At 31.9% G+C, this 18,852-nt stretch overlaps 1 protein-coding gene and 1 long non-coding RNA gene across 2 annotated transcripts in view; one reads left to right on the forward strand and one right to left on the reverse strand.

Moving 5' to 3' along the window:
• LOC134542858 (suppressor of lurcher protein 1-like) overlaps positions 1–4,598 on the forward strand; it is a 443,271-nt gene extending 438,673 nt beyond the window's left edge. The window contains exon 14 of the mRNA XM_063387427.1: positions 150–4,598. Coding sequence (XP_063243497.1) covers positions 150–214 — 65 coding nt within the window. The 3' untranslated portion in view covers positions 215–4,598. The remainder of the gene's footprint in view (positions 1–149) is intronic.
• The window catches only part of LOC134542859 (uncharacterized), a 413,602-nt gene that overhangs the window by 232,952 nt on the left and 161,798 nt on the right, over positions 1–18,852 (reverse strand). The gene's annotated exons all lie outside the window — the stretch shown is intronic.

Genomic DNA, 18,852 nt, shown 5'->3' on the forward strand with positions numbered 1-18,852 from the left:
GTGACAAAACGTGTTGGTAACAGTTATAATTAAAAAATGTAATGTATGTTTTGTTTTTTTGCTTTGTTTCAAATTGTTTTCAACCCTTTTATAAAATAATCTTAAACATAGTAATTTTATGTTTCAGACGCTTTCTTATTTTATTCCAGGTTTTGTTGGCGCACCTGCAGCGGCTCTCATCATATCAGTGATTTCAATGAACATTTGTTGTTGACGCTGCCAGAACATTATTGCTTGATAATGTGTGAATGGCTCTGCGTCTAGTTTCGTACATAGCACGTGATGAACACTTTTACTGCGGACGTTGAAGACAACAGGCACTCAGTCACAGTTCTAGATTATTGTTTTTACGTAAATGTCCACAAAACTGCACAATGGGTACACTGTTCGATCACCGGGACCTTTCAACGTGCTCGTCAAGAGCATGCCTGTGGTGTTAAATGTGTTTGTATTATAGGATTTATACATATTAATAGTCTATATGAAGATGTCTTGTAGGTTACATATTTTTATATGAATGCTGATTCAAAATGTTTGTTTAAAACTTGATACCTCATATCTGTAACATTTTCGGTAGAACTTTTATTTGAGTTAGACTTGTAACTGTAATCATTCTTGTAAGAAAAAAAAAACAAGAAAATTACTATTTTAAACTACTGAAATATTTGTTCTAGAAAATGTCAATGTAATTAAATTTACGCAAAATAGCAAAAGAAAAACATTATTGTAACCAGTTTATGGCATTACTAAAAGGTTCAGTCTGATTTCCGGTAAGTATTATTTAGAATCGTGACAGTGGTATAACGGGTCAGATTATTTGGAATTTTTTTAAAAACATGGTTATGAATATTGTCACTGACATGGCATGATACTAAATCACTTTCAAAAATCGCAGAAATAAAAAATAAATATAATTTTAATTTCTCAGGATTAAAGTACTGAATACCTTATATTTACTGCACAGTTAAAACTAATTAAATAGAAAAATGTAAATTAAAATTCCCAGCACTTTATGTTAAACACGTTTAATGCTTCTGAGATTAAATATGTTGACTTTTGGTTCAAAGAAATGAACACTTCATAAAAGGGCAGTTGGTGTAACTCTAAAAGAAATTTATTCCCGTATTCAAATGGCTCTAAATTGGGGGTAAAATTTTCGCTTATGAATTAAATAAAGTGTTTATGGAAATATAAGTGGCATTTGGGTAGTTGATTACCAATCCTTACATAAGCTATACTCTGTGAATATTAACATTTATTAATTTCAAAGTACTTTTATTTGTTATGTTTTTTAGACTGAACCTAATAAATGCAGTAAAAAAATTAAAAACAAGCAGTGAAAAACTGTTGGGTGATAATATGAAATATTATTAATGAATATCACCAAATGTGTGTTGTTAGTTAGTTTCAAGCTATACTTGACAATCCTCGATTACTCAACTGACCTTCTTTGCTGGCTAATAAATGTTGTTTTTATAGTAAATTTCTTTCAACATTGTCCAATATTATTAAAATAGTTTCATGTTAATTTTCAATAAGTTGTACATATCTGATTCTGTGAATTGCAAAAATAAGTACAATAACAATGTACATTTGTTTTTTTTATGGTTGTCTGCTACTAAATAATACCAAAAACACCGTGATTCAGATGTATTTTTATAACTCGAGTACGGTGAGCAGTAATAGTTGTTTTGTGGGACGCCTGCTAAAATATTTTCTATAAAAGTAACAGTATTTTTTTAAGGTTTATTTAAACAACATTATCATTTCTTCGCTTAACATTCTTATCTGAAAAATTATATTAAAAAAATGATATTAAAAAAAATTATAATAAATGTATTGTAAGATTAAAGTCACATTAGTCGAATCAGAAAATAAACTAAATGGCTGAAAATACGTTTAACGAAATATTGCAGTTTTATTGTTTGCCTCAATCACTTTGCGTTAAGGCTTCTACAGTTGCAAATTTATTATCTTTCAATACTATTGCTGGTTCCGAATAAATAGGACGAGTAATCCATCATTTAATTTCAAGGCTACATTCAGTTAGATACTAGCCGTGAAATGATATCCAAATCATTGCGATTCCAACATGCATTGTTTATCACGAAAGAAATTATTTTTTCAGCAGTCATTGCCTTATTTTTGCGTTTAAATTTTTCACACTGCAATTTAGGCAATTTTTTTTACAGTAATAGACAAACATTTAGAGGTATTAAGACCCGCAATCTTATATTTTTCCATATTTTTGCTATAATTGTAGTTGAAACTATTTATCCTAATTTTTAACATGCCCAAGCATAAATCATACCTCCCAGACCTTCTAAATATTGTTTTAACCACATATTTATGAACACGCTCTAGTATGTAAGCGCTGCGAGAAAATGATTTAATATTTCACGCGGGTGACTACAACTGTCATGAAAATCACACAAATTCACAAGTGTTGACTTCAACAAGTTCCCAAAGCGAAGTCACCTGCCATGTCAAACCAAAAAAAAATAGCACGGTAGCTTTATTGCAAGCGGTATCAAAATATTTAAAATTTAAAATATGGTGAGACCTAGTCTCCCTTAATGGGTGTGGAAAGCAGTTAGCTGGCTAAACAACAGATTATCGTTATATTTTTGCTAAAATATAGCGCCACAAACCCCTCAAAAACCAAAAGGATGTTCAAAAATATTGGAGCGAATGGACCTTTTACGAAAAGCTGCATCAGCGATTTTAAATAAGGATCTTCACAACTATTCGGAAGGTCAACAAATATCCTCTAAGATGCACTTTAGTAGATCCTTTAGTAGAAATGTTCTTTATGTAGGTATTTGGAAACGACATGTAAGTCAGAGTATACCATCATAGGTTAAACAGACCCTCGCTTTATTTTCATGTAAACACCGTAAAAACTATTACATTAGAGACGAGGAATTATTTAACCTACGCCTCGGGAGCATTAATGTGTTGTAAAAAATTATGTATAAATATCACACGCTAATTTCTCTGTCACCTAGCATTAATATGTTTTTATTTTAACAAAACCTATTTTCACACGTTATTCAGGCTTATACATTTCTCACATTCTGCTTGGTTTTATTGGCTTTATAAGATTGAATTAACACTTTTTTGCCCTTATTGGAGGGATTCAAAAAATAAAAAATAACCTTACACTTAATTTGCAGAATGAATCACCCACCTACGGTAAATATTGATCTCCTATTTCAGTAGATTAGGAAATACGAATATCATTTATAAAACATTTTACCCTCTTCGAGGTGAAATATTATATTTTACACGCTAGTTTTTATTTTGTTGAATAAAATTACCAAACGATGACAAAATGTGTAGAGTAACTAAAAGTTGTTTTAACATTAACTTTCAACAAAATGAGAAAGTGGGTTATTTTTTACTAAAAAAATAAGCGGTCGAGTCAATTTAAATCAATGTTGATGTTTTGAAAAACATTATGATTGTATAGGTATTTGTGGCAATATTTTTTGGTAAAAGTAAAATGAAAAAACTGTTTCACGTTAAATACACAATAAACTAATTTGCAGATTACGTAATAAATAACTTATGTTTATATACAGGTATCGTGGACTCGTGAATTTGAGATTTAACTGGCAAATTGTAACGAAAATAGATTTGATCGCACAAGAGAAAAGATAAACTTTGCAGTCCTTATTTACACATAATTTTACCGCATTTATACATATATAAATTCTCTCTAATAAATGTGTGGAATTTAATAATAATACGTTAATATTAAAGGCCTTCTGTAATTTATAAAGAAATTGAAGTACACTTGAAAATGTTATCACTTACTACTAGGCATATTTAAAAAGATGCATTTACAGTAGATTAATTATATGACAAAGAAAATATTTAAGAAATGTTTTAATTTATTTCGAGCTATTTTAGCAGCGTCCTGGAATAAAGTACTCCTAGGAAATTCCATTCTGATAAACTATGTTACTTTAAGTAATTTTTTATTCTAGTCACTTATTTACCTATTATTAAAACTAATATATTACATATAACACTTTAAATTATTGTATACAATTATATTCTTTAAACTGAGTTATTGTTTCTAAACACTTGAATTTTTTAACTGCCTAATATGAGTAGCCTACCTAAAAAATATATTTTACCATTTTTGGAAAAAAAATTGTAAAGAGTAAAAATTCATGAATATTTTGCTGACGGAATGAAATTATTTTTTTTAAAGACAGTATAAAATACTGATAAATGAATATGAAATGGCCTCTCATGGAAAAATAATTTCGTATACATAGTAACATTCATCCCTAATTTCTTTGTCAGCAGACCACAGCACTCATTCTAATTTAGTAAGTTTAGAGAAGTGTCACCCACCCCTTCTTTCACATTTAAGTACCACACTGGACTCAAGACAAGAAAGTGATGTGACTTCGCGTCTGAAGCTTAAGATAAACTTTTAGTGAAAATTGTACTGTATCTCAGACTGTACTACGAATAACAAATCGGTAGTACCTCTTGTAAATGACACATTTAGTGTACGGATGATTGGTAATGAAGCAATAGATTGTAAACAAACACAATAAATGGCATGTTTTCAGATAAAATGGTATTATTTTTTTCTTCCTGTCAACTGGTTTAAAGTTTTATCATTTCAATATAACAAATAAAATTAAAATAATTTAGACTATATTTTCTTACACTAAGTCATTAAGACGCCTCATTTGAAAATGCATGTGCATATATACTAATTGTATCGGATACTTAGGACAAAATTTGCCACATACAGCTACACAGGACAATTTTAAATTACTCAAGGGAACTCTAAATTAAAGTACCCTATAATTAATTAAGTAAGATGCTTTATTAAGTTATTTTAAGAATATTCTAAATTTTGAGATAATGATTTTTAACTATGGGACCCAAATGAATCATAATTTTAAGGAAATTTTATCATGCATATCATTTAATAGGTTTTTTACAAAATAATATAATTTTTTACAGACAAATGCAAGCACACATATGTTCAAATACTTATATAAACGAACACACACATACATACAACGACACTCACTCAAAAACACATATTATGTACAATTTCAAGGTTTAAAAATAAAAAAGTTTTTAACATAGCTTATTGTATGAACTGATTAAATTGCACATTATATTAAAAACCTTATATTAATTAATAAACAAGCAATGGTAATTTTTTAAAAATTGATTTCCAATATATGACCTGTATTAGATGAATAAAGCAAACTATAATCGAACATAACATTCTCTACTACAAATTTAATGTATTGCAGCATGCATTTTCCTGAAAGGTTTATTTTTTCTCGCAGTTTTCATAAATACAATTTATTTTTGTTATCATCAGAAGTTTTAAATCAGTCGTTATAATTTTAACGTATCAAGAATTTTTTCCGCGGGAAAGAAAAAAAAATTGCTATGTAAGCAATGCATTGTCTATATTTCACTAGTGCAGAGAATTAGCAAACATATCTTAATGTTTCTTTAACTCACTATAAATTAAATAACACATTTTTTACCCTTAATCACTTTATATCTTGAAGATAGTTTCATTAAAATTAATAAAAATTGATTAATTTTTTTTTTTTGGGGGGGGTTTCGTTCTTGCCAGCTCTCTACATAGTGATGCTGCAATACTTTTAGATTAAAAAAAGATGAGTTTCAAAAATGGTAGGAAACTATATATACATTTTCACCAGCATCTCATACACATTCATGTACCTAATCATAGTGAGTTCTCCAGCCAACAAAGGATTTTTTTCGCTCTGTTCGGCCCGGGCCCTTTTTTGTTTTTACACAGCTGTATGCAAACATTTGATGTTAATAATTTATTTCTCTTCAGCTATCACTATTCTACTTTCTCTTATTATAATAAATAATCTTCTGAAAAACATAATTTTTTATTTGTAAACATCTCGGTGTACGGCATTTGGCAGTAGTGATTTCGTGAAAATTTTTAAAAAAAGTCGATGAACGAAAATGAGAAAAAGATGAAGGACCCATAAGTAGCAACAATAAACCCGTATATAGTCACTTTCGCAAACACTACGGTACATAGCAAACGTATTATTGTGCCCAATGAAACTTTATGATGGTAAAACTACCCTGGAGTACATTTGGTAAACTAAAGGAGTCATAGAAAAAAGTAATCTGTGGTTTTCAAATATCTAAGGAAACTGGCATTTCAATAATGGGAAGCCTTCTTTTCACAGACGAGAGAGCCAAACGGCCCATTGTGCATCTTCTGTTTTTTTTTTTTTGTTCATTGTAAATAAATATGGCGGTGTTGATAAAAGGAAAGACCATAAACAAGGCAACTTTATTTATTTGTAATTGTTTTTAGAAGAGTGTCCGTGAATGTTTATTTTGGATAACTCATGATAACTAATGGTCAATTTTATTAGGTTAGGTTAGCTACATTATAAATACTTTAAAACATTTTGGACGGTTGATTTGGTTAGGATAGCTACATTAAAGATACTGTGAAATCATGCAAACGGTTTCCTAGCCCTGGATAGCTACATATTAAAAAGTTATTTGCTAAGCAACCATAAAATTATTTTACAATTATTTTTAATGTAGCTATACTTACCTAATATAACCAACCATCCACAATGTTTTAAAGTATTTATAATGTAGCTAACCTATGATGTATATTAATGAATAATTTTAAGAATGACATCTTATAAGTTAAACCCGTGCATTTGGAGAATAAATGCCCCCGAATTTTTCCCCTCCCAAATAAATACACCTGTTGTGGTACGGAAAAAAAAAGCGAGCATTAACTTCGGGGAACTTGGGTGTGGCTCTCTCGTCTGTGAATTGAAGGCTTCCCTTCCAATTATTGTAATACATATTCTCTTTCTAAATTCTAAATTCGCTTAATGGCACCGCAGCAGAGCGCGGGCTTCGTAATCTCAAGATAGGACGTTAGAATATCATCTCTGGATTATTTACTTTTTTAATAACATAATATAATAATGTTATACAAAATAAATGTTGGATCAGATCAATACAGATAAAGTTTTTTCTGTAAGAAGTATTTACATACTGATTTCAGTTGCTTAAGCAAAAAGAAATATACAAATACATACTTACATATATAATATGTATTTAAAAATATTATAGGTTAATATTTTAGTAATTCCATAGAAGTATAACTTGCAGCGTGTAGAAACTTTATAATATCAACTGTTTAGTGGATTTTAACAAAATGGGCATTATTTTAATAATAGGCTATAGTGTCTGCACTTCAGAGTTAAGAGGATTCGTCACAGCTGTTGAACCTATGTATTGCACAGTCTCGGAATTTTCTTAATAATTTGCATAATTATATACTTTTTAAAAACCTTAAAACCACTTTATAGAAAACTAAATACCCGTTGATTATTGTGGACAAAATGTTATAATTTTCATGTTTGAATCACTTTTATTCGTTAGTGAAAGTACTGTTTATAAGTTGTAATCAGCCTAGTTTTCATAAGTTCTAATTAAATATTTCTCGAATTCTTTTTTTTTTTACAGAATTATAATTAAGCCCTTTATGGAATAATTTTTCAGGTTTCCCCTCAATGAAGTCACCGAGTTTTTTTTATAAAAATTAATTATTCTGTAGTAACGCACATATTGCTTGGTGCATAAATGTTGAGTGCGCGGGAAACAGGATGGGAGCCAGGGAAGAAAAGAGAAGCAGAAGGCTGCTAAGATATCCTCCCCCCTGCTGGCTACTGGGCTCTGTCCTAGCTGACAACAACAATAGGGAAGAGTGCAGGGGGTGGGGGCTGGCACTACCTGCGGAGCTGCCCCAGAAATGAAGTTGGCCAATAGCGAGAAGAAAGAAGAGAGCTGGCCTAAATTAATATTATTAGATCTCTCCCCCATATTGTTCCTACCAAATGGGTTGCTGAAATACACATCAGTAAAATCATTTATGCATATAATATTATAAAGTTTATTTTAACTTTATAAATATTAAATATTTTTACCAAAAATGGGAATGAAATTTTTTAATAGGTGCACTGCATAAGAAAAACCATTACCACAACTATCTTTGTTGGGAGTTTTTACAAAAATCAGATAAACAATCTTTTTCAAAAGTTATTTGTTTTTGTAATGAAAATTTATTCAGAAAACCTATCTAGAAGAACACTGAAAAAATAATAATTTTAAGGTGGATAAATATATATTACCTTTGAATATAAACAATATTATTAGAAAGAAATGCACTGTAAACTACATTAATTATTACATAGAGATGATTTTCTATATTTTATATAACCTGGCATGAATTATCTCGCTAAGTAAAAAGAAACTAATTGTTAAGTGTGACGTTTTGCTGTCGCCCATTTTTTAAAAATCTTAATCCAAATGTCTACAAGGAATATTCTAGTTCACAACCGGTATTAAACCAGCTATCAATGTTTTAGGTAGACCAGATTATAATTTTCATTAAAACGCGCCTCTCTCATTACTATAACCCTCGTGAATGAAGCTTATTCAATAATATTATTTTCGCTTCAGCTAAATTGCTTCAATAGTTTGCTAACAAAGTAGAAAACAAGTTTAGTATATTCACTGTATATTGACGCTATGATAATATAATATTCAAATACAACTATTTCTAATTGTGGCAAAAATCTCTTTTGAAAAAAGTATTGTCCAGTTAAAGCTCGGCATATACTTCAATAGATTTATTATTCGATGAAAAACCTGTTTAAATATTTTTAATTAAATTATATTTCAATGAAAAAAATTACAGTCCCACAAATAATATAACAAATTGTAGCAAATAACAGAATTACACATATTACTAAATATAAAATCTTAGAAATTCAGTAATTGTTTACTTTAATTTAAAATTTTACGCATTAAAATCATTCTCGTTATACACTACATTCACCTCTTTTAAATTCCTGAAGGTTAAAAATTCAACTTAATGGTAGGGAGGAATTTCAGAAAATGATAAATGAGTTGGTGTTATTTGTTTATTATTTCTATCCACGATCTGGTCCCCCACGTGATACCTGTTTTTTGTTTTTGTTTTTTTTACCATTTTCACCTTCTTAGGAGTAGAATATAAAGCAATGAAAAAATGAGTTGATAGTGAATAGTCATTTGTTATTCATACCACTTATTAGCTCCAGAATTACACTTTTTTTTATTATAAACCCAAACATCACATCTAAGGAATTGAATTTTGAAAAATTAAAATAAATATAGTACCTAAAATTGTTTGCATATTTTAAACTAACTACTCTGGTAGACGTGATTTTTCACTTGATTGAACTAAAACCACCCCGTTCACATCCCTTAAGGATATAATTCAAGATAATGGTGAAATTAAGTAGGTAATTATTGTATGTTTAATATTCGTAATAAACATCTTAAATATTGATTCGTTAGCGTCGGAGATAAAATTAACTGCTGCAACAATGTATTACCATTTTTTTCATTCCTTAAGAGGTGGAATTTCATATTGACATAAAGTTTAGTGTTTAAGTTAGCGGACGGTCTTATAAATACATTCAGTACTTTATAAGTGATGCCGAAACAAACAGTCAACATTTTTTAAATGTTACTTTTAATTTCTTAATGCAAACATAAAGTAAAATGTTTTTTTATTAATTTTGTTTCATAATTTCATGTTCAGGGCAGATTTATTCATCCAAACAAATTTAATATGAATATAAAATAGTACGTATAATGCAACACATATTAAGATAGTTGAAGAATTCCATCCTTGGGAATCTTATTGTCTCCGAATATCATCGCACTGGTACATACAGCGTTTATTGAACCAAATAAAAAGCAGCAAGCAGGTTACAATATTCTCAAGTTTCACTGACCAGTAATAACACAACCAAGCGTTCCTAAACGACTGATAAAAGCAAATACAGTAGTTTACTTTTAATAGTTTCATTTACAAATCATCCATGTCTTCATTGCCTATCAACAATATCGCACCCACTCGTAATAACACATTTTGAGCGAGACACGTTGATGTGTAAACATCTTAGCTTCAGGGGTATACAACATTTGGTAGGCGTAATTTCGTGAATGGGGTGGAAGTTGGATGAACGGAAATGTGTAACCACGGTACCGAAGTCAACAAGATGTCGAACCCACGTGTAGTAACATTTATATAAGTGAAACTACCCTGGAATATATATGGTAAACTTAAATAGTCACAAAAAATGTGATTACAAGTTTTAAAATACAAAATAAAACTGTAATTACGGATATTATAATACATATTCTAATTGCAACATCTGAATATGCTCAGGAGCAGAGGTAGAGAGCGAGCTTGTAGAGCTCAAGGGAAAGTTTTTGACGTAGTTCAAACCTAATCACTGGAAAAACTGTTTTTACTCTTTTAAATAACATAAAAATTTACGACTGTGTTATAATAATATTTAATCAGCTCAACAGGGTTAAGTTTTGTTTGTATGAATCATTTACAGGCTTATTTCAGTTGTTCAAAAAAATATATATAAACATATACTTAGTGTTATGTCTTTTAAAACATTTTTGATCAATATTTTAGTAATGCCATAAAAGTATATCTTCTAAAAGGTGTGGAAACTTTATAGCATTAACTGTTTGGTGAATTTTAACAAGGTGGGCAGTATTTTAATAAAATTCCTTGTCGATAATCTCGTCCAAAGCCAGATTTTAGTATTATTTCAAGTCTTTTTCACTCTTATCGGAACCATTTATACTAGTTTAAATTTCCGTCTGTTTCGTGTTGATATCTCCGCGTAATGGTGGCAAGCAATGTATATTATTCAAGCAGTGAATTCTAGCGACGGGTTTAGAAAGAATGTGTATTAATAGAATCCAGAAATGTTGGTATTTGAAAAGTGAATAGTTTATTAATCAGTACATTTAACACGCTAGGAATTATTCTAAAGAATTCTATATCAAATTTCGTGTCTGGGTTTTGTATTATAAGTATATTTGTAATATGATACACATGAGAATGATTATGCACCACAATGCCACGACAATGTAACTTATAATCTCCTAGTATCATACTGAAAGATAACTACGATAATTCAGAAAATTTTGTCGCTACTTACTCATAAACAAGTTTATATTTTTAATACTAGGCTATTAAGACTAGAGAGAAGGTATGCAATTAATTTGTCAGCCCACTACCTCTATGAGAGTCCATTCATCGATCCAATGTCACATTACGAGAAATAATATCGATATAACCTGTATCTACATCATAATATAGGTACGGATCCAAGAATGATGCAGTGGCACTTTTTTTGTTAGGGCATGGGGTTGGTTCTTGTTGTTTTGCTATTACTTTATAGCGCATTTTTATCACATTTGATCGTCCTGGGACTTACGCATTAAACGCGCATGCACGTTTAGTTCCTCGGAGTTCTTTCACTTATACAGATTTCTCCAATAAATAATAAAGGCATATTTCTATATTGCTTCGTTCCTATATATAATCCCTGTTAGGGTATAATAGGAGATTAATCAATCTAGTAATAATTTTGTCTTCAAATCATATAATTTTCATATTAACTTATTTTCAAAAGGTTTATCGGGGTTAATGAGACATTATATTGACTTGTCCCCATTGTTAATGTTATATACATATTATATATCTTCATGTAAAATTAATTTCCTCTATCCAAATAAATGATAATGTAAAACAAAAATAAATAACACTAAACAAAAATTTTCTTCTTTCTTCAGAACTTTCTGAATATATACCATCACCAAAAATTATAATAAATATTTTCTTCACATAAAAGGGGTTTTAGACTATTATATTTATATCACATCATGAAATTGATCAAATTTTTCTTCTTTCTTCAAAAACTTAAATATATTCCATAACCAGAACTCAATTTTCTTCATCTATATTTAGAGTTTATCTTCATAATGTTTATCACATAAGCCAACTGGACAGAATTTCTTCTAAAATTATCTTACAGTCAATCTTCTTCATCGCTGTCCGTTTCCACAGATGCATACCACCGTTCAAATTCTTCTAACCGTTTCCCCATTTCTGTTACTAGGTTTCTCCAAATTTCAAAAGAATTCTTATTATGGATAAGACTTCGAAGATCTTGAAAATCATATCCTTGTGTCAGTAATTCTTGAGTATATTTTTCTCTGATATCTTCTGTCTTCTTACATTGAAGTAAAACATGCAGTACTGTATCTTCTACTTCACAAATCTGACAAAGAGGTGACTGTACTAATCCAAGTGAGTAGAGTTTTGCTTTAAAATTCCCGTGGCCACTGAGAAATTGTGATACATAATAGTCCGGTGTAATCCACCGACATTTAAGTCTTGCATTAATGTCAGGTATAATATTGTATGTATGTCTTCCTGTTGTTGAGGAGTCCCAAGTTTCCTGTCATCTTGATATAACATTCCGCCGGAGTTCCTTCTTCTCTGCCACAGAGATCTTCCTATCCCTATTTAACTGGGATACTTGCCCACGTTCATATATAACTAGGTCAATGGGTATGAGTCCGGCTATAACTAGGAGTGCATCTGTTGAAATTGTTCTATAAGATTTAGTTATAGCAATAAGTACAGTTCGTTGGCTGGATAATAAAGTTCTTCGATGATGAACTTCACAAGCAATGCGACTCCAAGCACCATCTGCATATGTTAAAATACATAAACTCCTTTATAAATAATCTCTAGGGTCTTATAGTTTAAGCCCCAATTAACAGGTGTAGTAGATCGTAATCGGTGGAATAATATTGCAGATTTCTTCGTTATGTACTTAATATGCTCGTGGAATCGGAATCCAGTCCCAATCTGTACTCCCAAATATTTAACAAGTTGTTTAATTCTTAAAACACGTCCCTCAAAGCGAACTGTGGGGGGTCTATTAACACTAGGTTTACCCTTGAGTAAAATACTTTCCATTTTTTCTGGAGCAATCTTTAGTTTAGAAGCAGTTGCCCATTGGTGAACAATACCTAAGGCCTCTTCAGACTTCTTTTCTAGCATGAATCTTGAATTAGCAGGGATTAATAAAAATCCATCATCAGCGTATCCATATATGACACAATCTTCTGGTAACTCTTCTCTAAGAAGTGGATCAAATAGCACATTCCAAAGAAGTGGACCAAGGACTGAGCCTTGAGGACAGCCTTTCGTTAATGTCTTATTATATACAACGTGTCCCTGTTGACATGTGCATTCTCTATCACATAATAAATCAAGTATCACTTTATAAATGTTTGAGGGACACCTCAGTTGCTTCAATCAAAACATAGTCTGGGGCCACCAAGCATTATCGAAGGCCCCAGATATGTCGATTGTTATTCCCATTATATATTCATATGAGCTTGATTCAACTGTAGAAAGCACATCCATCAGAGCCAGCTCTGTACTTTTACCTCTGCGAAATCCGTATTGGCGATTATGTAAACCATGAACTTTCTCGAAGTAAGCATATAATCTTTTACTAATTAGGCGCTCATATATTTTACCCAAAATGGGTAACATAGTAAGAGGCCTGTAAGATTTAACCAGCGAAGGGTCCTTCCCGTATCTTTTATAAATGACTTTCAATAAACCCTTTTTCCAGGCACTGGGGAAAACTTCTTGGAACAAGGCCCTATTATACATTTTCAACAATACATCTTCCATTCTAGTATATACTCTCCAGAGCATTTCTACACTTACATTATCCTGTCCAGGTACTTTCTTCGGCTTTAGCTCCTTTATAATTTTCCTTAACTCCTGTATTGTAAACTCAGGTATGGGAAGAGTAGCAAGAACTTGATTCATTTCTTCCCTCTTCTGTTTGCATAATTTATTGTCGTCTGCAGAACAATCATCCGGTAGAAGTCCATCCAGAATAATTTTTAAATTCTCTGATATAGAGCATATCTGTAATCCATCAACAACAAGACCTGGTATTTCTATAGGAAGCTTATTTTTCTCAGCACATAATCGATATATTACACCCCAAGGATCTTCATTTCCTTTCTTGGTAACTAAATTAAGATGATCTTCTTTTTTCTCTCATTGACATTTTGTATTTTTTTCTTCGTATCTTTATAATTTTTTTTAAGTGTCTGCATTACTTCATGAGTCCACATCTGTTTCAATTTTCTTCTTAAATTTTTAAGTTTGATCCTTAGTTTCTCAAGTTCATCATCCCACCAAGGATGTTCAGGGCTTTTGGGGTGCAAGACTTTAGAGAATTTTTTAAATAATTCAATTATTAATGCAGTTACATTATGAACAAATAGTTCTATATCGTCAGGAGTATCTTCCAGTAATATTTTCGATCCTCTGCATAAATCCTTATCAAATAACCGCCAGTTAATAGCTCTATGAGAGTATCTTTTCCTATAGGTTTGATATATTACATCTTCAGCATCCAGATTTATTTGAAATAGTATTAATCGATGATCAATACTACTCTCCTGGCAGACAGTCCACTCCGAAATCTTAGGATAAGTCCTTCTGTCACAAATAGTTGCATCAATATAAGTCTCAGTATCACATGCCGGTGAAACATATGTAGGGAGTGTTCCAACTCTATTTAATACTTCTAGTTCATTTGCAATAAGTAGTTTGTTAACTTCTTCTCCATTATCATCTGTATTAGGAGAGTTCCATAATGCAGATTTAGCATTTAAATCAGCAGAGAATAATACTCTAGATCTCTTAAGTACATCCATTATCTTCTGCCAATGTTCCAGATGTACTGATATATCATCTGAAAATTTAAAATAAGAAGAAACCAAATTAATCTTAAAGATTCCACAGTCAACTAATAAGCATACATGGTATTGATTTGTCAATCCTGCTAATGGCATACAGGTTAATCTTTGATTTGGAATTCAAATACGTAGCAGCTTGAGGATGTTCACCTGCATATATTATCTTGCCAGGTATGCCAACAATCTTCCCACGAACACAATATGGTTCTTGAAGCATTAGAATATCAAGATCCTTGTCTTGAGCAATTTGAATTAATTCATTAGTTACCACAGCAGATCTTTGCATGTTCAACTGACCAATTTTAATAATGTGTTGTCTATTCATATGTTATCTTTTCTTGTTATTTTTTGAGGAATATTTTGTATACCGGCATTCCGTAGAATCTACTCGGTGACAATATTCCCGATTTTCCTTTCTACAATTAATACATTTATCACCATCTTGTTTCTTTCCACATTCCTGATATTTATGACCCTGTTCGCTACATATCGAACAGGTTAAATTTCCATGGCATTTAGAGGCTATATGACCATATGACTGGCATTTATAACAGCGAGATACAGATATGAAGTCCTTAAAATGGCATGATGAGAATCCAATATATATAGAAGATTTTCTCTTCAGAAGACTTCTTATTTTAGGTGTTATCTCTACTATCATGTGTATTCTGTCTTATCCTTACGTACACGTTTAGTTCTTACTTGGAAGTCTTTGATGAACTCTTCCTTAGAAATATCCATTTCTGAGAGATTTTGTTCATATAGGTCTTCTGAAAAATTTTTAGAGTCATACTCTTTTGGCACATCAAAAAATTATAATTTTTGGGCCCCTTGACTTAGGTTTTTCAACCAGAATTCCCGATTTTTTGAATCTTTCATCCTTCAATAATTTCGCAATAGTTTCCTTATCTTCAGATTCTATAAGAATCCCTCCTCTTGAGATTTTCCGAATACTCTGGAACTGCATTTTCTCTTTAATAGGGTTAATTATTCTTAGAAGATCCTTTTTTTGTAACTTCACTTGTTTGATCTTCCTTTTCAGGAAGAACAAACACAATTTCCTTCTTTGGCTTCAGCATAGGCCATTCTGTTGTTTCGTCAATTTTGCCACTTATACAGTAGACATCTCATCGCAATGAGAGACCAAAGTCAGAGACCAAAAAGGCGCTTTTGGCCCACGATGCGCAACGGAAACAAAAATTCGCCACGACTCGCTAGGGACGTTTTTATTGTATGGGTGATGGAAGAAAAAATATGTATTGTTCACCTTGATAATAAATTTTTTTTGTTAATTCTCAAATCATGAAGTTAGTTTTAAAAAAATCTGCATTTCTTAGTAAATATGGATTAACTTGAAATTATCAAAAGATTTCAATTGCGCAGAAAAATTCAATGTAGTTATATATTAAATGTCTACCTATATCAATCTGTAAACAGAAACCATTTAGTTCTGTGGTCTACATGAAACCCTTTATCTTACTTTACTCTCACTCTTTGTTAGAACAAAAAACAACCAGGAGAGAAACCTCAAATAAAAACAATCCTTAACTTTCAAGTCAGTTCAATTTTATTTTGTTAAATCTTTATATATATATTTCTTGTGTGCGTGTGTATGTCACTGAACTCCTCCTAGACGGCTGGACCGATTTTGATGAAATTTTGTGTGTGAGTTCACGGGGATTCGAGGATAGTTTAGATTCACAATTGGATATTTTATCTCGATTCTGAGTTAAGAAAAACTAAAAAAAAAAAAAAACACGCTTTAAAAACAAAAATTGCAACGCATTATTAGAAGCCATTAAGTTTTGCTATTGTAAGGAACTAAGTAGAGAGTAAGAAAAAAATAAATATCCTGACAGTTTATAGCGTCGCCATATTTGTTTCAATTTTCAATACCCTTTTTGTATATTACAATTTAAATTGCAGAAAAAAAATCATGTTTCATAGCCACACAAATAGTGAGGATGGTTTAGATTCACAATTGGATATTTTATCTCGATTCTGAGTTAATAAAAACTAAAAAAACACGCTTTAAAAGCAAAAATTACAACGCATTATTAGAAGCCATTAAGTTTTGCTATTGTAAGGAACTAAGTAGAGAGTAAGAAAAAAATTAAGATCCTGACAGTTTATAGTGTCGCCATATTTGTTTCAATTTTCAATACCCTTTTTGTATATTACAATTTAAATTGCAGAAAAAAATCATGTTTCATAGCCACACAAATAGTGAGTGTGTGTCATTTCTCTATGTCCACGAGGTCTCGCCGCGTCAATTTTCTCCTTGGAGCGAACCCGTCCGCTTAATTAAATAAACAGCTTTTATCGTTGAATGATTTCATGATTTATTTAATGAAAATATGCTCTCATAAAAAAATTAGTTAGATAGACATTCAATAGGTGTCTTTCTCTCACTCTCTCTCTCTCTCCCTCTGAAATGTATGTAGCTTGCTCGCGGGTCAGTAATGCAGACAATCTTTACATTCTAGCTCGAGACGGAAAAAACAGTAAATGTGGTTTACAAAGACATTTTATGAAGTGTCTTCCCGTCATTACATTTGAAAGTAGAAACATATTTACTCAAAATTTAGGTAGTAACATATTTTTATTGCAAAGACTGAAATAGAGGTGAGAAAAATTATCATTTGTGAACATAAGAAAACTACTACAACTGTATCAACTGTTATGTTATAATGTTTAAATTTCTAAATGGTGCAAGATAATACAAAATTCCATGCGGAAAAAGTCGTGGGCAGCAGATACGTATAGTTATAGGTGTGGGGCTATGCATGCTGATTTTTCATATACTGCATGGATGCGAACATGTAAGAATAATCTATCTATCTTACTATAATAAAACAGTACTTTTTCTGTCTGTCTGTTTGTAAGCGATTTTGATGAAATTTTGTGTGTGAGTTCACGGGGATTCGAGGATGGTTTAGATTCACAATTGGATATTTTATCTCGATTCTGAGTTAAGAAAAACTAAAAATACACGCTTTAAAAGCAAAAAAACTAAGCATTGTTGATAATTAGCCTCCATGGCAACGGGCTTTTGCATTGTTGTTGCCTTCTGCGCAACCATGGGAAAGGTTTTTGGTAACGGCAGTGGCGTGCCCAAGAGGAGGGGTATGTATAATGAGAAGATACAAAATGTCCAGCGTAGAAATACTTACCGCCATATCCATATCTCACAAAAAGTACATTTGGGCAGGACAATGTCTGTCGGGTCCGCTAGAAAGATATATAGAGAGATAGAGATATAAATAGAAAGATAGACAGAGTTATAGAGATATACATAGAGAGATAGAGAATTAGAGAGATAAAGAGAGATGCTTAGTATACGTTTAAAAAATTACAAAAAAAATTGATTGAGGCATTGCAACGCATGCCGGGCATTATCTAGTACATATGTATAATTTTAAAATCTTGTGTTACTGTACCACGTTTTCTATTTGGCACTATTAAAAATATATTTAATTATAGAATTTGAAAATGACTTCTCACAGCGTCAGAAAAGAAACAATATAATTATATCCTTTTAAGAAACTATCTTTTTTTTTAATTTTAAAATTACCCCCCACCCTACTAACAATCCAAGGCATTTGACTGTGAGGTATTATTCAATAAGATCCAAAACCCTCAGGTCATCCACCTTTCCCGCCAAGAACATTCCAGACTCGCAACTGCAACTCGCAACTCCGTTCTCCGGATGCTTCGTCCCACCGCTGCCACGGCGATAGGCATTTGTTTCTCCGGGACCTCGGAACTCCAGCGCGCGCCGCCGCCGCCGCCGCTTCGCGGGAGGGAGGAGAAGGATTGCTTTTAGCGGAACCCTTCCCTGCATAATTGACAGCCGCCACCGGGAGCAGAGCGGGCGGACCCGCCATGCCTTCCCCTATCCACGGTGGTTTCTGTCTTCCTACCTCCTCTCCATCCTCTTCCTCCTCTTCCTTTCCCCCGCGAGGAACCCCGCCCTCAACCGACGGTCCGCGGCCCTCCCCCTAAATAAGAGATAAGGGCCGAAAGGTCACAGGAAGATCTTCCGCCGAATGAGGAGCAGGTTGGGTGGAGAGAAATTTTTGGGGGAAAGAGGGTTGAAAGGGCAAA

Source organism: Bacillus rossius (assembly GCF_032445375.1).
Source record: "Bacillus rossius redtenbacheri isolate Brsri chromosome 9 unlocalized genomic scaffold, Brsri_v3 Brsri_v3_scf9_2, whole genome shotgun sequence".
In the NCBI taxonomy this organism is placed as follows: Eukaryota; Metazoa; Arthropoda; class Insecta; order Phasmatodea; family Bacillidae; genus Bacillus; species Bacillus rossius.